Raw genomic sequence first — 25,218 nt, forward strand, 5'->3', positions numbered from 1 at the left:
TCCTGCCTTTTGCATTATTATCATGATTAATAAGAAATACGTATGTTATTTTTCAGATAACCAAAATGTATTTCTCATATATCCTTGGTCTTCATCCATGGTTCCTGGCTCACACACCCAAGACTCTTGGAATGTACTAAGTGATAAGAGCAATGGGAGAATCTTCTGTTATATTTGGTTTCTTGTTCACAGTTCCTGAAAATGTTTCAGAACTGGAAAAGTGAAATGGTTATCTTGTATAACGAGCCCCTTTCCTCCACAACTGTTTGTTAATGAGATGACTTTTGGAAAAGCCCTAAGGACAGGGACTGGTTGCCAGAGAAACCAACCTTGAGAGATGGAACTTTCAGTTCCACCCCCTGAATTTCAGGGAGAGGATGAGGCACTGAAGTTTGAATCAGGCACCAATGGCCAGTGATTTCCTTAACCATGCCTATGTAATAAAGCCTCCATAAAACCCAAAGGAAGGTTTTGGAGAGCTTCCAGTTAGGGAAACAATGCTTCCACATGCCACTGTGCCAGGTCCAAACTATATGGGGACAAAAGTTCCTTTGTTCCAGACCTTGTTCCAACTAGTCCTTTCATCTGTTGATTTGTATCCTTTCATATTTTTTGTAATAAACCAGTAATCTAATGAGTAAATGGGTTTCCTGAGTCCATGAAGTGCTCTAGCAAATAAATAAAACCCAAGAAGGGAGTCGTGGGAACCTCTGATTTATAGCCAGTTGATCAGAAGCTGAAGGGCTTCCCTTGTGGCTCAGATGATAATGCGTCTGTCTACAATGCGGGAGACCCAGGTTCGATCCCTGAGTCAGAAAGATACTCTGGAGAAGGAAATGGCAACCCACTCCAGTACTCTTGCCTGGAAAATCCCATGGACGGAGGAGCCCGGTTGGCTACAGTCCATGGGGTCGCAAAGAGTCAGACATGACTGAGCGACTTCCAGATAACAGCCTTGACTTGTGACTGATGTCTGAAGAAAAGGAGAACTTCCAATCTGTAGCTGGTTAGTTAGAGGCACAGGTAACAATCTGGACTTGTGATTGGCATCTGAAGTGAGGTTTAGTCTTGTGGGACTGAGCCTCTAACTCATGGAATCTGATCCTCTCTCCAGAGTAGCTAGTGTCAGAATTGAGTAGTTATGGGACACCCAGCTGGTATGGGAACATTGTTTGGTGGTGTGGAAACAACTTCTATTCCATTGGACTTGGGAACAGAACCTCTTAATTCCTGAAACATTGGTTGGCCAAGAAGTTCACTGGGGGTTTTCTACATGGAAAAACTCAAATAAACTTTTTGGCCAAGCCAGTACATTGTAATGCTACATATATCTCAAGATTGATGAAAGCAACATTCGGCTTTGTGGAGGGTTTTCTCCTTAGATTTCAATCTCCCATTCTGTACATCTCCAGAGTTTGGTAAAGGTCTTTAAGGGAAAAGTGGTTGAGTGCTTGAGGGTGCCTCTCCTTCTTAGTAAAACCTGAACTTCAACCTCCTGCCCATTCCAGGAATTCACAAATGCTCCCAGTATGAAAACATCAATAAGTAATCAGCTATAAGTTCATCCTCACTGGTGTCTTCATCCCTGTAGACCCTGCTACTTAGCACATGGTTTTGGGCCAGATGTCTTGTCATTACCTGGGTGTGCTCAGTTGCTCAATTGTATCCGACTCTTTGCGGCTTCATGGACTGTAGCTCTCCAGGCTCTTCTGCCCATGGACTTTTCCCGGCAAGAATACTGAAGTTGGGTGTCATTTCCTCCTCCAGGGATCTTCCTGACCCAGGGATCAAACCCCACGTCTCTCATGTCTCCTGCATTGGCAGGTGGGTTCTTTAATACTAGAGCCACCTGACAAGCCCAGCAGGGGATGATCCAGAGGCAATTCTTGAGAGCTACTTGGCACCAAAGGAACATTCTGGAGTGTAATGGAAGATCAAATTTCCAACTAAGTTCTGTAATGTAAAGAATGTTGCTCCCAAATAGGAGATGGGGTATCCATCAAACTCCTGAGCTATCATTTAATAAAATGTTGGAACAATTTATTATTTAAATTGTTATTATTTATTTAATTAATAAATTATTTATGGATATTATTTAATTAAGTGAGGTGGGAATAATTAGATAATAAGATCCTAGATCACACCAAAGCCAAAAATTAATTCCAGATGGATTGAATTGCTAATTGTGAAAAAAAAAGTAGCAGGTAAAAAAATGAGATTGTCACATATAAGGTACAACATAGGAGGATTTTTTTCCCCCTAATAATCTTGCGGCTGTCCCAAGCAAGATATGAAACCCAGAAGTCATAAGGAAAAAAATGCTAGATTGAACCACACAGAAATTAACAAAGTTACCCTAAATAATAGCCAAGATACAAAGAACAGACAACCAGGAGGAAATACTTGCAATACATGTAACAGAGCTCCCTAAGTAGAAAAAGAACACCAACAAACTAATAAGAAAAGGCAAAAAAATCCAATAGGAAAACATCAAAGGATATGACTAAGGACTTCATAGAAGAAATCAGATCAGATCAGATCAGTCGCTCAGTCGTGTCCAACTCTTTGCGACCCCATCAATCGCAGCACACCAGGCCTCCCTGTCCATCACCAACTCCCAGAGTTCACTCAGACTCACGTCCATCGAGTCAGTGATGCCATCCAGCCATCTCATCCTCTGTCGTCCCCTTCCTCTTGCCCCCAATCCCTCCCAGCATCAGAGTCTTTTCCAGTGAGTCAGCTCTTCGCATGAGGTGGCCAAAGTACTGGAGTTTCAGCTTCAGCATCATTCCTTCCAAAGAAATCCCAGGGCTGATCTCCTTCACAATGGACTGATTGGATCTCCTTGCAGTCCAAGGGACTCTCAAGAGTCTTCTCCAACACCACAGTTCAAAAGCATCAATTCTTTGGTGCTCAGCTTTCTTCACAGTCCAACTCTCACATCCATACATGACCACAGGAAAAACCATAGCCTTGACTAGACGTACCTTTGTTGGCAAGGTAATGTCTCTGCTTTTGAATATGCTATCTAGGTTGGTCATAATTTTCCTTCCAAGGAGTAAGCGTCTTTTAATTTCATGGCTGCAGTCACCATCTGCAGTGATTTTGGAGCCCAGAAAAATAAAGTCTGACACTGTTTCCACTGTTTCCCCATCTATTTCCCATGAAGTGATGGGACTAGATGCCATGATCTTCGTTTTCTGAATGTTGAGCTTTAAGCCAACTTTAAATAGAAACAGTCAAAAGGCATATTTTTTTAAAAAAAAGACCTGAGACTTTATAATATTTAAAAGAATTTGCATTAAAGTATCAACATGATTTTTTCACCGACAGGTAAAAAACGGGTTTATATAAATATAGAACAGGGTCTGGAAGAATACGCAGTAAATTATGAGCAGGAATTCATTTTAAAGGAATGTAACTGGGGAAGTAGAGCAGAAGTCTTTCAATTTGTTACTTTATATACTTTTTCAAGTGGTGGTTTATTGGTGATTTTTACTTTGGGGATGTTTTGCTGTATAATTTAATTCCTTTGGAAGCAATGTAAACATAAATTGTCTATGCTCAGGAGGCTTAGAAAGCTTTTGTTTGTTTATTTTCATTTGCAAAATCACAAAAATGTATGAGTTAATTAAAAGAATCAGACTAGTTTTTACCTACTCTCATGTCTCAAACCATTATTTATGCATATTATTTGTCTTTGTACTTAATTCCTGGATATCTTCAAATATATGTTTTTCCCCAAACACTTCTTTCTAGATACCGCCTTCCCCTGAAATAGGAAAGAAAGAGGAAAAAAGAAGTAAAGAAAGAAAAAAATAAGGTACTATATGTATGTAAGGATTTAATTGTTTTAATACATTATTAAAAGACACTTGCTCCTTGGAAGAAAAGCTATAACAAACCTAGACAGTGTATTAAAAACCAGAGATATTACTTTGTCAACAAAGGTTTGTGTAGTCAAACTCATGGTTTTTCCAGTAGTCATATATGGATGTGAGAGTTTGGATCATAAAGAAGGCCAAGCACCAAAGAATTGGTGCTTTTGAACTGTGGTGTTGGAGAGGACTCTTGAGAGTTCCTCGGACAGCAAGGAGATCAAACTAGTCAGTCCTAAAGGAAATCAATCCTGAATATTCATTGGAAGGACTGATGCTTAAATTGAAGTTCCAATAATCTGGCCACCTGATGTGAAGAGCCAATTCATTAGAAAAGACCCTGATGCTGGGAGAGATTGAAGGCAGAAGGAGAAGGAAATGACAGAGGACGAGATGGTTGGATGGCATCACTGACTCAATGGACATGAGTTTGAGCAAGCTCTGAGAGATGGTGAAGGACAGGGAAGCCTGGTGTGCTATAGTCCATGAGTTTGAAAACAGCTGGACATGACTGAGTGACTGAACAACAATTACTTTTAGGTGAGGACCCAAGTGACCAAATTAACAGTCAGATGTCACATTGGGAAACAAATTTCCAGAAATGTCAAAAGAAAATGGTTTACTATGTGCTTGCTATGTGGCTTCTCTTGTTAGAGGCTTTTGAATAAGCCATTTGAAAAAAAAAATGGCCTATTACAAGACATATTACACAATTCCAAGAGCCAAAAAGCGTCCTGTGAAGTTATGTCTCTGTCACCTTCGTCCTAAAGGCCATTACTAATAAAAATTTCATGTGTATCCTTCCAGAGATATTCCATGCATATGCAAACATTATGTGGTAGCCTACCATACCATTGCATCTTGCTTTTTATTTTTAAAAATATATTTTGGAAGTTGTTGTGTATCAGTACATCTAGAGCTGTATCACTGTTTCTTTTTTAAAAGAGCTCCAAATGATTCCAATCCATGAATTTATTAGATCTTATTTCATTATTCCCTTATTGATATGTTCAGGTTGTTTCCATTATTTTCTTTATCTGTACAAACAACGCTGTAATAAGTATCCTTGTATACTTGTGATTTTGAGAATGTGCAAGTATATTTGTAGGAAAAAATTTCCCTACAAGTAGGACTTCTGGCTCAAAAGTAAGTACACCTTAAATTTTGAAAACTCTGCAGCAATTGTACTCTCTTAAACCATGATGGAGAGTTTGTTTCCCTACACCCTCAAGTGCATAGTGGTATCAAACTTTTAATCTGTGTCAGTCTTATAGGTGAAAAATGGTTTCTGATGTAATTCTGATTTGTCTTTCTTGCAAGTAAAGTGGAACATTTTTGCATGTGCTAAAGAGCAATATTGCTTCCTCTAGGCATATTTCCTCTTCTATGAATTATCCATTAATTATGCTTTTTCTTTCATTTATTTACTTTTAAACTTTCATTCAAGTTATAAAAATAATGTTTGCTATTTAAAGATTCTCTTCTTAGGTAAGAAAAAATCTAGCTACATGGTATTTATAAGAGATACTTCTAAATCAAAATAATATAGAATGACTGAAAAATAAATAAAAGATATATCAAACAAATGTATAAAAATAAAGTAGGAGTACGAACAAAGCTAGTGGAGGTGATGGAATTCCAGTTGAGCTCTTTCAAATCCTGAAAGATGATGCTGTGAAAGTGCTGCACTCAATATGCCAGTGCATTTGGAAAACTCAGCAGTGGCCACAGGACTGGAAAAGGTCAGTTTTCATTCCAATCCCAAAGAAAGGCAATGCCAAAGAATGTTCAAACTACTGCACAATTGCACTCATCTCACACGCTACTAAAGTGATGCTCAAAATTCTCCAAGCCAGGCTTCAGCAATATGTGAACCGTGAACTTCCAGATGTTCAAGTTGGTTTTAGAAAAGGCATAGGAACCAGTGATCAAATTGCCAATATCCGCTGGATCATCGAAAAAGCATGAGAGTTCCAGAAAAACATCTATTTCTGCTTTATTGACTATGCCAAACCCTTTGACTGTGTGGATCACAATAAACTGGAAAATTCTTCAAGAGATGGGAATACCAGACCACCTGACCTGCCTCTTGAGAAACCTATATGCAGGTCAGGAAGCAACAGTTAGAACTGGACATGGAACAACAGACTGGTTCCAAATAGGAAAAGGAGTACGTCACTCTGCTTATTTAACTTATATGCAGAGTACATCATGAGAAACGCTGGGCTGGAAGAAGCACAAGCTGGAATCAAGATTGCTGGGAGAAATATCAATAACCAGATGACACCACCCTTATGGCAGAAAGTGAAGAGGAACTAAAAAGCCTCTTGATGAAAGTGAAAGAGGAGAGTGAAAAAGTTGGCTTAAAGCTCAGCATTCAGAAAACTAAGATCATGGCATCTTGTCCCATCACTTCATGACAAATAGATGGGGAAACAGTGAAAACAGTGTCAGACTTTATTTTGGGGGGCTCAAAAATCACTGCAGATGGTGATTGCAGCCATGAATTAAAAGACACTTACTCCTTGGAAGGAAAGTTATGACCAACCTAGACAGCATATTAAAAAGCAGAGACATTACTTTGCCAACAAAGGTCCGTCTAGTCAAGGCTATGATTTTTCCTAGTCGTGTATGGATGTGAGAGTTGGACTGTGAAGAAAGCTGAGCACAGAAGAGTTGATGCTTTTGAACTGTGGTGCTGGAGAAGACTCTTGACAGTCCCTTGGACTGCAAGGAGATCCAACCAGTCCATCCTAAAGGAGACCAGTCCTGGGTGTTCTTTGGAAGGACTGATGCTGAGGCTGAAACTCCAATACTTTGGCCACCTCATATGAAGAGTTGACTCATTGGAAAAGACTCTGATGCTGGGAGGGATTGGGGGCAGGAGGAGAAGGGGACGACAGAGGATGAGATGGCTGGATGGCATTTCCAACTCGATGCACATGAGTTTGGGTGAACTCTGGGAGTTGGGGATGGACAGGGAGGCCTGGCGTGCTGCGATTCATGGCAAAGAGTCGGACACGACTGAGTGACTGAACTGAACTGAACTGAACAATATTAAAGTCAAACAAACTAAATCCAAAGCAATTTAATATTTCAAATTTATAAAAGATGCTATCCATCAAGAATATACAACAGTCATGAGTTTTTATGAAACTAAAAATGGATTTTCAAATATAAAACAAAAGATGTTGGAAATAACAAGAAAAATAGATATTCACAAATTCATAAAATTTGGGGAATACCTGAATGGGCTTCTCTCAAAAATTAACATAAGTAAAGCTACAGAGGATTTAAATAACAAAATTGATAAGTTAATAAACAGAAAATACATCTATTTCAAACATGCATGTGAAACATTCAGAAAAATAAAGTGCTAGAACATCAAAGACATGTTAATAATTCTAAAAAACAGATCATATACACTCTGAACACAAAGTAATAATATTATAAATTAATAATAAATGAATGGTCCTTTTCAAAGCAAAAGGAAAACTACAACCATTTAACAAGTAAATAAAGAACTTTCTTTATGACTGTTAGATTAAAAAGAAAATCAAATGGAAATTACAAACTATTGGGAAATGAAGAACAGTGAAAGAAATTGAATATTGATCTCATTGGATATGGCCAAAATAGTATCATGAAAATATGGGGACTTTGCTGGTTGTCCAGTGGCTAAGATTCTGCATTCCCAATGCAGGGGGCTGGGGTTTGATTCTTGGTTGAGGAACTAGATCCCACGTGCTACAACTAAGCACAGCCAAATACATAAAATATATTAAAAAAAAAAGAAAATATGCAGCATTAAGTCCATTCATTAGGAAACAAAATTGTATTAAACAATGATTTTTTTTTAAAGGTTAAAAATATAATCCGATTTCCTGGTAGGAATCAAACGGTAGAGTCTGCCTGCAGTGTGGGAGACCTGGGTTTGATCCTTGGGTTGGGAAGATCCCTGGAGAAGGAAATGGCAACCCACTCCAGTATTCTTGCCTGGAAAATCCCATGGACAAAGGAGCCTGGCAGGCTATCATCCATGGGGTTGGGAAAGAGATGAACATGCTGAGTGACTTCACATCAACAAAAATAAAATATATCAACAAAATGAACCCAGAAGGCAGAAAATGAATAAAGATAAAAGCATAAATTGGATTTCCACTTCTGTTAATACTGGACTTAACTCTCTTTCAAAGGATAACTTGAAAAGCTGAATCAAATATGACCAGCATTCTCTTAAAGGCATCAGCATCAGAGAATGAACAAGGCAATAAAGGGTTATCAGATAGAACTCCCAAGGTAAGTTAGGTGTTAGGTACCACTGTCCTCTTAGTGCATGCTGCTCAGAAGCTCAGGCATGTCCAACTCTTTGTGACCCCATGGACTGTAGCCCACCAAGTTCCTCTGTCCATGGGATTATCCAGGCGAAAATACTGGAGTGGGTTGCCATGCCCTCCTCCAGGGGATCTTCCTGACCCAGGGATGGAACCCACATCTCCTGCTTGAATTCAAGTGTCCTGCATTGGCAGGCAGATTCTTTACCACTGAGCAACTGGGGAAGCCCGTTCCTCAAAGTAGTATTTCCCATTTTCAGAAAAAGAAGCTGAGAAGCTGAGTGGTTTAGATTCATGGGGCTATCTGAAGTATAACTGAAGTCCATAACCCAAAAGTATTAAGGACCGGAAATACACTAGCCTTCTAAAGGACAGCAGTACAGCTTCAAAGCATCTCATTTCCTTGAAACTGGAATTCTGGTGATTCTGGATTGTGGTTGCCTTTAGGCAACTGTCAATAAACAAAAGTAAATCTTCTGCGAGGAAAATGAAATCATCCTAAGCTTCAAATTTGTTCCACCAGAAACTTAAAGAATACATTTTCTGAATGAACACACAATCAAAAGAAATCAGGCCCAGGAAGAAACCTGACAATATACACAAAACCACCAGAAATAATGGACAATAGAAATTGTTCCACATAGCTTCCATATATTGGAGTTATTGGTCATAATCCTTAGAACTTTTGTAACTATGCTTACAAAAGTAAAGGGGATAAGAAAAAATAAAATTAAGAATTTGGTACAAAATTAGAAATATTAAAAAAATAGATTTAAGAAAACTAATCAAAATTGAAAACTGAAAAATACAATAATAGAAATTTAAAATTCAATGGATGGATTTAACATAGACACAGCTGAAGAGAGAATTAATGAGCTAGAAGAGACTAAATGATAGAACAGTACAGAAGAGAGGGTAAGATACCCGGAGGATACATTTAGAAAGTCTAACATATAATTTGAAGTCCTAGAAGGAGAGGAGAAAAGTAAATGGGGTAGAAGGAAAGTTGGAAAGTCTGAAAACTTCCAGAACTAATGAAAGATATTCAGTCACAGAGTCAAGAAACTCTATGACCCGCTAAGGGGATAAATAAAAAGAAACCCACAACTAGCTACATGAGCCATCAATCTAATTTTCGCCCTCTTGATCTTAACAGGCCATTACTGCCTCTGCCTGCCTATAAATAACCAGTTCTTCAAATGCTCTTAGAACAAACTTTATCCTCCTGCTGGTTCAACCTCTAATGGGTTGAGTACACTTTGGCTCCTTGTTTATCTTATATGTGTATGAGTCATGTTTTTAACATTTCGAAACTTGTACTTCGAATATACATATATGAAACAGAGATTTCATGAAATAATTCTTCTCCTTCTTGAAATATTTTCTGTTCTATTTTATTCTTTTCCATCTTATTAAAAGTTCATTTTGGTCACATTCACTAAACGTAATCTCAACCCGGTAATCTCAATTTGCCTTTTGAAAAATCCTGCCTCAGCTGACAAGGGAGTGAGTGGGTGATGGGGTGGGAGAGGGGGTAGAATTGCATTTAAAAAAAAAACAACAAAAAAACCCTAATACTTAAATTAGTTACTTTGGCTTCCTCCCTCCAAAGAATCAGACTACCCTGGATACAGGATCAGGTTTTCTGGGATTTTGTTTTTCCTTTGGAGGATTTTTTTTTTTTTCCCCCCTCTTTCTTGCTCAGCGCTCGGACTCCGGGATTAATCCCCGGGGACTATTTGGAAAAAGCCAGCGGCCGGCTCCATTTGGCCCCTGGGAAGAGAGGAGGCCAGCCCGCAGGACAAGCGAAGGCCGGTCTCCCTGGGTGGGGCCTCGCGGCCTTGGAGGGCTCCGGGGTTGTCCAGAACTTCGCTGCACTCCTCGCCGGAGTTGAGACCAAGCGAACTTCGAGTTCTCCTCGAGAGCTCGCGGAAGTGCGAGATGGGCAGTCGCGGAAGGGGCGGCCATCGTTAGAGCTCCGTCGGGCTCCCCTAAGTCCCCCGTGCATCTTTTGCCTTGGGGTTGTCCGGCCCCTTCCCGAGCCAGGAGGCTTCCAGTTGGAAAGGGTGACTTCTGTGAGTCCCTTAGGTCATATCTGGAGGGACTGAAGACCGCGAGGAAAAGGGAACAATAAGGGCCCGCCTTAGTCCGGCACGCCCTGGGCCACCGGTACCCTTGAACCCGCCCCTGCTGTTCTGTCTCTGGGCAAATTCCAGGCGCTCTGGCTCGAGAGCCAAAGGCGCGGCGGGGCGAGCCATGAACCGAATGGGCGCTCTGGGCTCCGCGAGGCTGCGATGGGCGCTGCTGGGGACGCGGGCGGCACTCCCTGGCCTCGGCTCGTACGGGGCCAGAGCCAAGGCGGCGATCCCCTCCGCCCTCCCTGCGGCCCAGGCGGCTGAGGCTCCCGGAACCGGGCCTGGCGATCGGAGGCTGCGGAGCCTGGACGAGATTTCAGGGCCAGGGCAGCTGCGCCTCTTATTCCAGCTGTTGGTGCAAGGCTACGTTCTGCATTTGCACCAGCTCCAGGTAACCGAGCGAGGGTGGTGGCGGTGGTGTGGGGCTCGCGTCAAAGGGATGCGGTGAACACCGGGACAGAGAGGCTGGGGATGAGGAGACAATGAACAAAAAGTGGAGGACATCAGGAGAACGTAGCCCGGACCGACTGGGGCTGTGGTCATAACCCTGGACGTGTGTAGCGGTTCTGAGTTGAAATGAACAAACAAGTCAAGGAAGGGCATGAAGCCGTAGGGCACAGGTAGGAGATACGTCGGGAGGCTAGGATTAAATTGGATAGAGGTTGGGAGAGAAGGGAACTGTCTTGGTAATAGAATAGCAGTTGCAAGTGTGCAAGCTGCGGGATGTTATAGAACCACTTTTTCTGTGGTGATATCCCTACCAGACTTCTTTCAAAGGAAGTGGTTTCTGGAGGATTGCAGAGGTTTGGCAATTTGCAGGGTAAATTTGCCCTTAGTGGAAAGAAAGATGTCATTGCTTAAAAGAGTGAAAGCAAAATCATAGACATTAATGAAAAGGCACATTTTTGTTATTAAGAAATCAATATCCAGTGAGAGGTTTATCCGGTGGAACACTGTTATGAGGCACGGATGGATAGCCCACTGTCAATGGACAGAGACTGGAAAACCCAATGTTGGTTAAGTTGGAGAGGTTTTAGGAAGTGAACCGAAGAGATTCACGTGGGATCTGTCTTCCTGAGAACTATTAAATATTAACGCACCCACTCTGCCCCGGGAACTTTTCTAAGAACTGAGCTTCAATAAATTATGGCCAATACCCACATGCGGGTTAAATGCTCCTTTTGGGGAAGAGGGGGATTATTGTTGTTCAGTCATTAAGTGGTGTCTGACTCTGCCACCCCATGAACTGCAATACGCCAAGCTTCCCTGTCGTTCACCAGTTCCTGGAGTTTGCTCAAACTCATGATGTCCATTGAGTCAGTGATGCCATCCAACCATCTCATCCTCTGTCATCCCCTTCTCTTGCCTTCAGTCTTTCCCAGCATCAGGGTCTTTTCCAATGAGTCGGAGTAAACAAATCAGTAATCAACTAATTTCAGAAAGACCTGAGTGCCCTGGGAGGAGAAGCCAGTCTGGGGATGGGGGAGAAGTGGGACCTTTGATTAGACTGTGCCATCCAGGCACATGTGAGGTTATCAGTGGTTGACAAGAAGCATCGACAGCCCTTGGGCTGGGCTGATTAACTGATTGGTCACCTAGTGGCTGTGCTGGGCAGTAGTAAAAAATGAGGAGGAACTGTGGGGACTTGGGATATGACAGGCCTTTGAGGAGGGCCTTGAAGGCCAGACTGCGGGTCCTGGGGGTTCCTCTGAGGGGTCATGGTGGGCTCTTGAGCAGGCATGGGGAGAAGATGGCTTCCAAGGGACACTGCCCAGTTATGTGCCATGGGATGGATTGGGCAAGAGAAGCAGAGAGAGCCTCCGATAGCAATAGAAATGGCAGTATTTGAGTAACCACCTCCCCTCCCCCTCCGGAAACTGGACTGAGAGTTAACAATGAGAGAGAAAATGACTGTGAGGCTTTGAAAGTCCATACTGAACAATTTCTCTGCACCTGGCTGGGCCACTGCCATCTCCCCTGGGATCTTCTCTGTTGGGTTCATGTTTTTGAGATATGGTGGGCAGGTCACAATGCACTCAGAGATGGTTAAAAAAAAATCATTTGCTGTGTGCTCCGCTCCAAGAAACCAAGTAAGCCAAGAAACCAAAGTCCTAAGAGCTTCTCCTGCTTGATTTAACCTCTAGAAATGTGAGCAACCCAGTGGATGCCCCAAGGGTGGGTTCTAAGACTTCTTACCATTTCTTAGGGAAAGTTTACTGGAAAGCTTTCCTCAGGATTATCTCTATAGCAGTAACTACCAAAGAAATTCTCGACTGCCCTAGAAAGTGGAAGACGAAGCAGGAGAAAGCCAGAAATGCGTGGCCTTTTAAAGGAGAGATCAGGACTCTAATTTTGCAGAGCCTCCTGGCTCTAGCCTTTGTATTTCAAAGATCTGGAGTCACGTGAACCTGGGCTGCTCCATGGGCAATATATTAACTCCTCCGCTGTGTAGCTGGTGTGAGTTAGTATAGAGTGGAGGGCTGCACATCCTTAAAAGCCCATTAATACCCTTTTTTTGAGGAAGAGGATGCTTCCAGTGACTCACTTTTTATCAGTTCAGATCTGTTTGGTTGCCATTCTCACGGTTTTAAACTATAAACCAGCTTTATTGGTTCCTATTAGAAAAGTCTAATAATTGTGTGCCCATCAGGTATATTTTGCTCCAGGTATTCATGAGACCATGCAACCCACCATTTTGGTCTTCTGAAGTTCTCTTGGCTCTGCTGTCTCACAGAACTTAGTTGATTGGCCCGGGTTAATCGCCCATTCCTGAACCCATCATAGTGGCCAGAGGTGTGCTATAGCTTAGACTCATGCAGGCTCACTCCTAGAGCTGGGGCTGGGATCCCTGCCACCTAAATAGGTGTCGACTGCATAGGAGGAGGAGTGGAACTGAGATAAGGGTAGCCGACCATAATGTCCCCTGCACCATCAGTCGTCCAAAACTGCATATTACACATAAAATTAATAAAATCAGCTTAGGGAAGCATTGTAGGACTTTAAGGGGTCGGACTGGGAATTGAGACATGTGAGAATCATGCAAGTGCATAAATGCCAGTTCCCTTCTCTTTTCTAACTAAAATAATGAGAAAGAGTGTTGAAAAAGTGAAATGTGAACATATCTTAAATTTATATGTAAATTTACAACAAATTGATATCTTTCAAAGGTGTGGACCCTGAGAATGATAAGGTCAACTGTCTATTCTGTAGCTCTGATTGTGGACTGCCTGGGTTGGTGACCCCTCTTCTGTCTCCCTAATGCTTCCTGTACATATTTGTCATTTCATGCATCATCTTTTTTATATATGTATATACTTAAGAAAATTTTTTTTCCTGTGAGAAGCACTTTGAGATTTACTCTTTCAGCAACTTTCAAATATACATATGGTACTGTCATAGTCACCGTCCTGTGTGTTACACCCTGGGAGGTAGTCCTGTAATCCCCACTTACTTATTTTATAACTGAAAGTTTGTACTTTTTGACCACCTTTATCCATCTTGCCCTCCTCCCATCCCTTACCTCTGGCAACCGATGGTGATGGGTTTTCTGTATGTTTGAGTTTTGTTCTAGTTTGTTTCGATTTTAGATTCCACATATACATGAGATCATTCAGTATTTGCTTTTCTCTGTCTGACATTTCATTTAGCATAATCCCTTCAAGTATATCCATGTTGTAAATGGCAAGATTTCCTTGTTTTTTTATGGCTGAATAATATTCCTCTGTGTGTGTGTGTATGTGACATTTTATTTAGTCATTTATCCACTGATCAACACTTAGGATGCGTCTATGCTTCTATGTCTTGCCTATTGTAAATACTGCTGCAGTGAACATTGAGGTATATAGTGTTTTCATTTTCTTTGGATAAATACCGAGAAGTAGAACCACTGGATCATATCATAGTTTTATTTCTAATTTTTTGAGAAACCTCCATACTGTTTTCCATAGTAGCTGCACCAATTTACAGTCTTACCAACAGTGCACAAGAATTCCCTTCTCTCCACATCCTTCCCAGCGCTTTTTTTTTTTTTTTTTTTTGTCTTTGAGCCATTCTGATAGGTACAAGTTGATATCTCATTAAAGATTTAATTTGTATTTCCCTGATGATTAGTGATGATGAGTACCTTTTCTCTTACCTGTTGGCCATCTGTATGTCTTTTAAGGAAAAATGTCAATTCAGATCCTCTGCCCATATTTTAATTGGATTTTGTTTGTTTTACTATTGAATTGTTTGAGTTCTTCATGTATTTGGATGTTAACTCCTATCAGATATATGATTTGCAAATATTTTATCCCATTTGGTAGGTTGTCTTCTCATTTTGTTGATGGTCTCCTTTGCTGTGCAGAAGTTATCTGGTTTAATGTAGTCCAACTTGTTTATTTTTGTTTTTATTACCTTTGCTTTTGCTGTCAAATCCAAAAATAATCATCATCAAGGCTAACATCAAGTAGCTTACCACCTGTGTTTTCTTCTGGGATATTTATGGTTTCAGATTTTATGTTCAAATCTTTAATCCATTTTGGGTTAAGTTTTGTGTATAGTGTAAGATAGTAATCTTTTGCATGTGGCTATCCAGTTTTCCCAAAACCATTTATTGAGGAGGTTGTCCTATTATATATTCTTTACTCCCTCATCATAAATAATTTATGATATATATATATATATATATATATATATATATATATGGGCTTATTTCTAGGCTCTCTATTCTTCCACTAATCTGTGTATATGTGTTTATGCCAATACCTATTGGCATAATAGCTTTGTAATATACTTTGAAATCAGGACACAAACCCTCCAGCTTTGTTCTTCTTTCTCAAGATTGCTTTGAATATTCAGGGTCATTTTTAATTACATGTAAACTTTAGGACTGTTTGTTCTATTTCTGTGAAAAATGTCATTGGAATTTTAGTAGGAATTGCAATGAATCTGTAGATTGTTTTGGATAGTATGGACACTTTAATAATACTAGTTTTTCCAATCCATGAGCATGGAATATCTTCCCACTTGTCTTCTTTAATCTCTTTCTTCAATGTCATAATTTTCAGTGAACAGGTTTCCAGGATATTTTATTTTTCTTGATACGACTGTAAATGAGAGTATTTTCTTAATTTCTCTTTCTGGTTGTTTGTTATTAGCTTATAGAAATTCAACTGATTTTTGTATTTTGATTTTTTATCCTGAAGCTTTACTGGATTCAGTTATTTCTTCTAATAGTTGTTTTGGTAGAGTCTTTGGGGTTTTCTGTATATAATATCAGGTCATCGTCAAATAGTGATAGTTTTACTTCTTTTCTGATTTGGATACCTTCTTTTTTTCTTGCCTAATTGCTCTGTCTAGGACTTCCAATGCCATGTTGAATAAAAGTGGCAAGAGTGGGCATCCGTCTTGTTCCTGATCTTACAGGGAAAGCTTTCAGCTTTTCAGTTGACTATGATATTAGCCATGGACGTGTTACATATAAGCTTTATTATGTTAACAGTTCAGTTCAGTCACTCAGTCGTATCCAACTCTGTGACCGCATGGACTGCAGCTTGCCAGGCTTCCCTGTCCAGCACCAACTCCCAGAGCTTATTCAAACTCATGTCCATTGAGTCGGTGATGCCATCCAACCATCTCATCCTCTGTTGTCCCCTTCTCCTCCTGCCTTCAATCTTTCCCAGCATCAGGGTCTTTTCCAATGAGTCAGTTCTTCATATCGTAGCCAAAGTATTGGAGCTTCAGCCTCAGCATCGGTCCTCCTAATGAATGTTCAGGACTGATTTCCTTTAGGATTGACTGGTTTGATTTCCTTGCAGTTCAAGGGACTCTCATGAGAACTCCTATGTTAACAGTACATTCTCTCTGTATCCAGTTTTGTTAGCATTTTTATTGTAAACGAATGTGGAATTTTGTCAAATGTTTTTTTCTCTATCTGTTGAGATGACCCTATGATTTTTATCCTTCATTTTGTTAATGTGTTGTTACATTCATTGATTTGCTGTTCAACCATCCTTGCATCCCTGAAATAAATCCATCTTGATCATGGAGAATGTTTTTTTTTTTTTTTAATATGTTGTTAAATTTGGTTTGCTAATATTTTGGTGAAGATTTTTTCATTTATAATCATCAAGAATACTGGCCTGTAATTTTCTTTTCTTGTAGTGTCCTTGTCTGGTTTTAGTATTAGGCAAATTTCAGCATCATAAAATGAGTTTGAAAGTGTTCCCTCCTCCCCTCCCCCACTTTTGGGGAAAAGTTTGGTATTAATTCTTCCTTAAATGCTTGGTAGAATTCCCCAGTGAAGCCATCTGATCTTTGACTTTTGTTTGTTAAGAGTTTTGATGACTGATTCAATCTTTTTACTGATCTGCTCAGATTTTCTATTTTTCTTGTTTCAATTTTGGTATGATGTGTGTTTCTAGGAATTTATCCATCCCTTCTAGGTTATTCAATTTGTTGGCATTTAGTTGTTCACAATAGTCTCTTGTGATCCTTTGTATTTCTATAGTTCAGTTGTAATGCCTCCTCTTTCATTTCTGATTTTATTTATCTGAGTTCTCTTCTCTTTTTTCCTTTGTGAGTCTAGCTAAAGGTTTGTCTATTTTGTTTGGCTTTTTAAAAAGCCAGCTGTTAGTTTCACTGATCTTTTCTGTTGTCTTTTTAGTCTCTATTTCTTTCTTTTAGATCTTCGTTTTTTCCTTCTGTAACTTTGAGGTTAGTTTGTCCTTCTTTTTTCTAGTTCATGAGGTATAACATTATGTTGTGTGAGACCTTCCTTGTTTTGTTTTGTTTTTTCTTCTTTTTTTACATCATTCTTATTTCTTAATGTAAGCATTTATTGCTGTGAACGTCCTTCTTGAAACAGTTTTTGCTGCCTGCCATCAATTTTGGCTTTTACCACTCTTTGCACCCTTTCTGCAAAGCTTGTTCCCACCTTCTACTGGACATTAACATCAAAGGCCAGATGATCTGTGACCTTTTGAACCCAGTAGGCTTTGTTCTGCCCAACACAGAGGATATCATTCCCATGTTCAGCAGCTTCATCACCATGTCAACCTCCTTGCTTGTCTGCATCTTGGCTGGCAGCATGGGCAGCCCCATAGTGACTCTGGAAAGGGATAATGTCTGGGTGTTCCCTCCTGCTTGGTCTCCATTGTTGTTTGATCTGCCCCAACAATCTACCCACACACCACTGCCACGTCAGTGCCCCTAAAAGCATGTTTGATAAGTTGTTCACTTGCTCAGGAATCCCCACAGGACCTGGGGAATCATCCTTAAATATCTCAAGCAAACATTTGCATCCCCAGCCTCCTTTACCTAGGCACCCCTTCCTTTAAGTTTTGGTATGTTGTATTTTCCATTTTCACTCATCTTTAGTTATTTTAATTTCTCTTTTGATTTCTTCTTTGACTTAGTAGTTTCTGTAGCATGTTGTTTAATCTCCACAATCTCCATGTTGTTTTATCTCTTTAACCAGTATTTGTGAATTGTCCAGATTTCTTCTTGCAGTTGATTTCTAGTCATTCTATTATGTGGGAAAAGATGCCTGATTGGATTTCAGTCTTCTTAAATTTATTAAGATTTCTGTTGTGGCCTAACATTTGATCTATACCGGAGAATGTTACATATTTGCTTGAAAAGAACATGTATGTTGTCGCTTTTGGGTGGAATGTTCTGTGTAGATCTGTTAAGTTCATCTGACCTAATGTGTCATTTAAAGTCAATGTTTCTGTATTGATTTTCTGTCTGGATGATGAAGTGGATTTTCTGTCTCCTACTGTATTGCTATCTTTTTCTCCTTTTAGGTTTGCTATATATTTAAGTGCATGTATTTCTTTCTTTTCTTTTTAATGTTTATTTATTTATTTGACTGTGCTGGGTCTTAGTTGCAGCTCATGGGATCTTTGATCTTCATTGCAGCATGTGGGATCTTTAGTTGTGGCATGCAGGTCTTTAGTTGCAGCATTCTAATTCTTTGTTGTGGCATGTGGGATCTAGTTCCATGACCAGGGATTGAACCCAGGCTCCCTGCCTTATGAGCACAAAGTCATAGCCACTGGACCACCGGGCAAGTCCCCTAAATGCATTTGTTTCTTATCATTGCCTATTTATGTGGCTTAGAGACTGGGGTGTGAAGTTCCAAGGGATGGGCCTATGTTTTTCCCAGCTCTGTGTCCCGCCAGCACCAGGCACAGTTCTGGGTACAGGGGAGGTTCTTGGTAATGTTTGATAAATAAATACATTTCATGTACCAGTCAAAAGGCTGTGAGTGGTACTCAGCAGTAGCTACATCTGGTGGTAAACTTTGTGAGACTCTTCTCAGCTCCCTAATCTGAATTGTTTGACATAAGATAGAGTGAAAAACAGACGATGATGGAGATGGGCATATTGATCAAGACTGGCCCTTCAGGTTTTAGCTTTGCAGGTTCAGAAACTAAATTTTGTCAGTTCATTCAGCATGGGTAGACTATTGGGGACTGACCCCCATTGGCCAAACCCACAGAAAGAAATTGTGGATTGGAGTATTTATTTACAAGACTTAGCCCTCCAGGGATCTTATACTTCATCACACAGAAGCCCCCTATTCTAGTTACTCCTACCTGTCAAACTATCCCCAAACTTAGCAGCTTAAAGCAAAGTTTGTTATTCTCCTCATGATTTTGTGGGTCAGGAATTTGGGTAGTGCGTATCAGAAATGGCTTATCTCTGCCTCACAGTGGAGTGGAGCTTTGGTTTGAATGGGTGAAGATGTCTGAGATGGATCAAGTAGGGCCATATATTTGGGCCTCAGGTCTGACTTTTAGCTGGTTTCCTTAACTTTTCTCCATGTCACATATGCTGAGGCTGGGATTTCCAAAATGGCGTCTTCAGTTGCATGTTGGGTGCCTGGACTGGTTTGACCAAAATGGCTGAGTGTCTCTTTCTCCACATAGCTAGCCTGGGACTTCCTCACAGCATGGTGGGTCTCTGGATAGTCAAGATTTCTTCCAGGGTGCTGGTTTCCCCCAGAGTGGAAATTCCAAGAGATGAAAGTGGAAGTTGCCAGTTTCTTAAAGTCTCTGTCTGGAAACTGGCATAGCATCATCTTTGCTGTATTCTACCCATCAGAGCAGTTACAGAGCACACCCAGAACCTAGAGAAGATGGAGACCTGACCTATTAATGGCAGAGATATCAAAAAGTATGTGGCCCTCTTTAATAGGCTTAACCTCTTCCTAGAATCCAGGTACCTAGGGAAAGAAATTAGTAACTGCTTTAATGGATTGCCTGGTGTACAGAACTAAAGCATAGAATTGCATGGGAAAAAATTTCATCTAGGCCTTGGAGAAACCTGTTTGAACATGCTTCTCTGGTGCCTGTTCATTAGATTAAGTATCTCTCTCTCTTCAGAGATAAACACTGCCTAGTTTTGCTGTTTGGCTCCTCCTTCTGGGTTTTGTAATGACCTCTCTCATCCTGTTAACACATTCTTTCTTCAGTTTGGCTAATACCGTTGATTAGATGGATTTTCTTTCCCAGTGCTCAGGTTACCATCAAGCCTTCCAGAGATTATCCTCCAGTTACCTTGACTTGGCTCAAGTATTCCTCAGTCTCATCTGGCAGACATTTACAAATTGTCCCTGAGACTCTGGTGGAATCTAATGTATTGCTTTAAAGCCTCAGGGATGGGAAATTTGAAACTAGGTATTAGGGTATAGGTGGCTCAGTGGTAAACAATTTGCCTGCCAATGCAGGAGCCGTAGGAGACTAGAGTTTGATCCCTGGGTCAGGAAGATCCCCTGGAGAAGGAAATGGCAACCTACTCTAGTATTCTTGCTGGGATAATCCCATGGACAGAAGAACCTGGTGGGCTACAGTCCGTGGGATCACAGAGTCGGACATGATTACCGTTACCATTAGGGTATAAAGTGTCACTTATACCAACTTAAGCAAATGCACTGCCAGAATTTTTATCTTACAGATAAAATTTGTGGTCATTGAAATATTCCAGACTATTCAATATAGCAGTATTTCTGATTGGGAAATGTTAGAATGACCTACATTGCCGACGTCCAGCCCCGGCTGATCCAGGGTATTCGAAGGAGAGACGGCCTAGGCGACTATTTATATGTTAATTAGAGATAATAAAGGTGGGAAGATTTGGGAGAATGGCATTGAAACATGTAAAATATCATGTATGAAACGAGTTGCCAGTCCAGGTTCGATGCACGATACTGGATGCTTGGGGCTGGTGCACTGGGACGACCCAGAGGGATGGAGTGGGGAGGGAGGGGGGTTCGGGATGGGGAACACATGTATACCTGTGGCGGATTCATTTTGATATTTGGCAAAACTAATACAGTTATGTAAAGTTTAAAAATAAAATAAAATTTAAAAAAAAAAAGAGTAATAGAATGAGGATAGCTCAGTAGGAAAATTAAGTGGAGAAAAGAAGCTGAGTGGCTTGGTTTACACGGAAAATCAGTATAACCCGTGACACCAGGTTAGCTCTGACCACGGAGGCCGCAGGCGCCCTCTCGAATAGCGGAAGGTGCCCCACCTTAGACACCTTCTCGAGTGGGTCTTAGAAGCCCAGGCAAATAAATGGTCGCAGAGGATATCCGCGCTCCAGATGGACACTCAGCTGGAAGTTAAAGGGAAGAATGACATGGGGAGACCAAGCGTTGGTGAGCAAGGCCCATAGCTTTATTTTCAACAGGGGCTTTTATACCCTAAGTTACACATAGAGGATAATAGGGGATGCAAAGTCAGCAGTCTTTGATGCTTATCAAAAACCAGGGTTTCTTTCCTGCAAATTTATCGTATACAAATGGTTTAGGTGATTTACATCATCTTCTGGCCAGAAGGCCTATTAACATTTTATGACTCTTGACAAGGACTTATCAACAAAGACTTATTTTCTCTAAGAGTAATTATTTTAAGGTTTGGTGCCATCTTTCGAAGATAAAATTGCATTCTTATAGGGCGGATGTGTAATGGGTTTACAAAGGAAAGAATTTATTACCTTAAGTGTCTAAAGTTACTAACACCAAGGCCACTACTTATTTTTTCTACGTACCAACTATATTAATTAATACACATTCAAGGATACAATTCAGGGGATGTGGAAACTTGGCAACAAACATTGGCTCATCAATGAAATCTTTTACTAGTTTTATTCTGACAGTTTCTAACTCTCTGAGAGGCTCTAAGCTATTTGAATATCTTAAGCTTCCTGTGCCTCTTGAGGCTGGGAGACTGTAAACAATCATATGCATAGCTGTAGGTGTCCGGGTAAACTTGTCAGGCGAGTTAGAGAGCCATCTGAGGGGTTTGGATTTAAACACTCCTAATTGCCCAGGAACTTTATTAATTGAAGCTGTAAGTTAACTCTTTGACAGAGAGAGCGAGATGGTGGCGGGGGACAGCTCCCAGTAAAGTCAGAGGTGAGAGCACAAAGCGATAAAGTAGGCAGACTCTGGTTTTTTGGGGGTAGATGCCCGAGAATATCCGGGGGCACTCCCGAGGCTCGATCCCGCCTTTGCGTATGCCGAGCCTCCTTCCTCATGACCTTTGTCACGAGTGGAATGTCTCTCGCCGGCTCCCGGCACTACATGTCGCAGTAGGGAACTAATTAAGTTGTAGTACATTCATACAATGGAATTTTATGCAACCATTAAAAAGAATAGAGGCACGAAGTCTTTCCTAGTGGTCTAGTGGTTAAGAATCCGCCTGCCAATTCAGGAGACATAGATTCGATCCCTGGTCCAGGAAGATTCCACATCCTGTAGGACAACTAAGCCCGTGCACCATAGCTACTGAGTCATCACCTGAGAGCCGAAACTTCTAACCCTACGTGCTGCAGCTGCTGAAGCCTGCATGCCCTAGAGCCTGTGCTCCATAACAAGAGAAGCCATCGCAGTGAGAAGCATGTGCACTGCAACTAGGGAATAGTTCCTTCTTGCTGCAACTAGAGAAAGCCTGCACGCAGCTACAAAGACCCAGCAGAACCAAAATAAAAATAAACAAATAAATTAAAAACATCTTAAAATGTTAAATCTTTTAAATCTATGTGTATTAATATGAATTTCTTGCTATGATATGGGAGGAAAGTAAGGTCCAAAACCATATAATATCCCATCATGCTTAGTCACTCAGTTGTGTCCAATTCTTTGTGACCCCACGGACTGTAGCCCGCTAGGCTCCTCTGTCCATGGAATTCTTCAGGCAAAAATACTGGAGTGAGTAGCCATTCCCTTCTCCAAGGGATCTTCCTGACCCAGGGACTGAACCAGGGTCTCTTGCATTGCAGGCAAAATTTTTTTACTGTTTGAAATTTTTTTACTGAGAGAGAAAGAGAGAGAATGTGTATAAAATATCCCTGGGAGGACACACAAGAAATTGGTAATTTCAGCTGCTTCTCTGTAAGGGTCTTGAGTCTGGAGATGAGACTTAGGAGAAAGACTTAACTTTTTACTGCAGGACTGCTATGAACCTCCATCAGAGTTTCCTCTGGCTTCATCCTGCCCAGGCATAATTCACCAACTTTTGAGTCTTTTTGTACCCTTTTTGTACTGTTTACGTTTTAACAGTGTGCATATACATATTACCTTTAAAATTTTTAAGAACAACAACAAAAGAATGGAGAGCAAGAGATAAAAGGATGGCTGACCTAGCTTCCTGGTCCAGCATAATATTTTGAAGTCTTTAATAGGTCTTCCTCTTGTGCCCCTGTTTGGCTCTGTGTCCTTACTTTTGATGTCCACTTCTGCGTCTGCACCCTCTTTTTAGTTCTGTGTCCATTGCTCGTCACCTTGTCCTTATTCTTGGAACACTCTCATTGTTCCACTCCAGAACAGCCCAACTGGCAGGTGTACACAGTGTACAGAGGTTTGCCTCTGGGTGTGTCAGGAGTGTGGCTTTGGGATGGGAAATACTTCTGTTTTCCTAATAGCCTCTCTGAAGATGTCACAGGCAATGCCTTTTCTTGGATCACCTTTAGATCTTCCTCTACTCTCAGCCCATTGTTTCTCTACAGTAAACAGTCAGAGGGAAATTCTTATTGTTCACCTATCCTGTGCATGTCTTTGTAACCTTATGACAGTGTTTCTGTCTTGCATAAAAGCAGACATTTTTATGATTATCAAAGTAATGGCTGCACACATGCACAAAAGTGTTTTTTTTTGTAGCTTTGTTTGTAAAATAAAAAATTCAGAAGCATATTAAATGCCCATCAACAGGGTAGATAGATTGTGATATAGTCATATAGTGGAACACTATGCAATAGTTGTAATGCATGCACAAGGTTTTATATATCAATATAGAACTTAGCAGGGAGAGGGATAAATTAGGAGTTTGGGATTAACAGATACACCCTACTATATATAAAATAGATAAACAGCAAGGAGCTACTATATACCACAGGGAATTATATTCAATATCTTGTAATAACCTATAATGGAAAAGAATATGAAAAAGAAAAATATATATACATATGTGTATATATATATGTCAAATGGAATTACTTTTTGTACACTAGAAACTAATACAATATTGTAAATCAACTATCTTCCATTAAAGAAATAGGACTCAGAACCAAAGTTGAGTATAAAATGATATGTGTTGTTGTTCAGTTGCTCAGTTGTGTCCTACTCTTTGCAACTCCATGGACTGCAGCATGCCAGGCTTCCCTGTCCTTCTCTGTCTTCTGGAGTTTGCTCAAACTCATGTCCATTAAGTCGATGATGCCATCCAACCATCTCATCCTCTATAACCCTCTTCTCCTCCTGCTCTGCCTTCAATCTTTCCCGACATCAGGATCTTTTCCAATGAGTTGGCTCTTTGTATCAACTAGCCAGAGTATTGGAGTTTCAGCTTCAGCATTGGTCCTTCCAATGAATATTCAGGTTGATTTCCTTTAGGATTGACTGCTTTAATCTCTTTGCTGTCCAAGGGACTCTCAGGAGTCTTCTCCAGCATCATGGTTTGAAAGCATCAATTCTTTGGCACTCAGCCTTTGTTATGGTCCAGTTCTCACATTAGTACATGACTACTGGAAAAAACCATAGCTTTGACTATATGGACCTTTGTTGGCAAAGTGATGTCTCTGGTTTTTAATATGCTTTCTAGGTTTGTCATAGCTTTCCTTCCAAAGAGCAAATGTCTTTTAATTTCATGGCTGCAGTCACCATCTGCAGTGATTTTGGAGCCCAGAAAAATAAAGTCTGACACTGTTTCCACTGTTTCCCCATCTATTTCCCGTGAAGTGATGGGACCGGATGCCATGATCTTCGTTTTCTGAATGTTGAGCTTTAAGCCAACTTTTTCACTCTCCTCTTTCACTTTCATCAAGAGGCTCTTTAGTTCCTCTTCACTTTCTGCCATTAAGGTGGTGTCATCTGCATATCTGAAGTTATTGATATTTCTCTCAGCAATCTTAATTCCAGAGTGATTCATCCAGCCTGGCATTTTGCATGATGTACTCTGCATATAATTTAAATAAGCATGATATGTAAGATACTGTTAATATTTCTAGAAATTAAAAGCCACATGAAGATGATATGAGCTATCATTGTGTGTGTATATAATATTACATATTATATTACATATAATATGTAATAAAATTACATAAATATTGACAGAACAAACACTTTTCAGATTCAAGATAGTGGCTGCTCTGGGGCCAGGGCAAAGGGAAAGATAAAAGGGGGACTTTGAAATGCTTTCATGTTTAAAAAATATTTAAAACAAATATGACAAATATTAACAGTTCTTGATTCTGGAGGGACAGTATATAGTGTTACTTTTTAAATCACCCACATTAAAATATTCATAATAAAAAATACAAGTAATCATGCTCGTCATGAGTCCATATGGATGCCTGGCTTGGTCTGATCTTCGAGAAGAGCGC

General features: G+C 40.5%; 1 protein-coding gene across 1 annotated transcript in view; it reads left to right on the forward strand.

Moving 5' to 3' along the window:
* Positions 1-10,012: 10,012 nt before the first annotated feature.
* LOC102408966 (sterol 26-hydroxylase, mitochondrial) overlaps positions 10,013-25,218 on the forward strand; it is a 43,446-nt gene continuing 28,240 nt past the window's right edge. Inside the window, exon 1 of the mRNA XM_006059025.4 lies at positions 10,013-10,738. Coding sequence (XP_006059087.1) covers positions 10,469-10,738 — 270 coding nt within the window. The 5' untranslated portion in view covers positions 10,013-10,468. The remainder of the gene's footprint in view (positions 10,739-25,218) is intronic.

This window comes from Bubalus bubalis, chromosome 2, assembly GCF_019923935.1.
Source record: "Bubalus bubalis isolate 160015118507 breed Murrah chromosome 2, NDDB_SH_1, whole genome shotgun sequence".
Taxonomy (NCBI): Eukaryota; Metazoa; Chordata; class Mammalia; order Artiodactyla; family Bovidae; genus Bubalus; species Bubalus bubalis.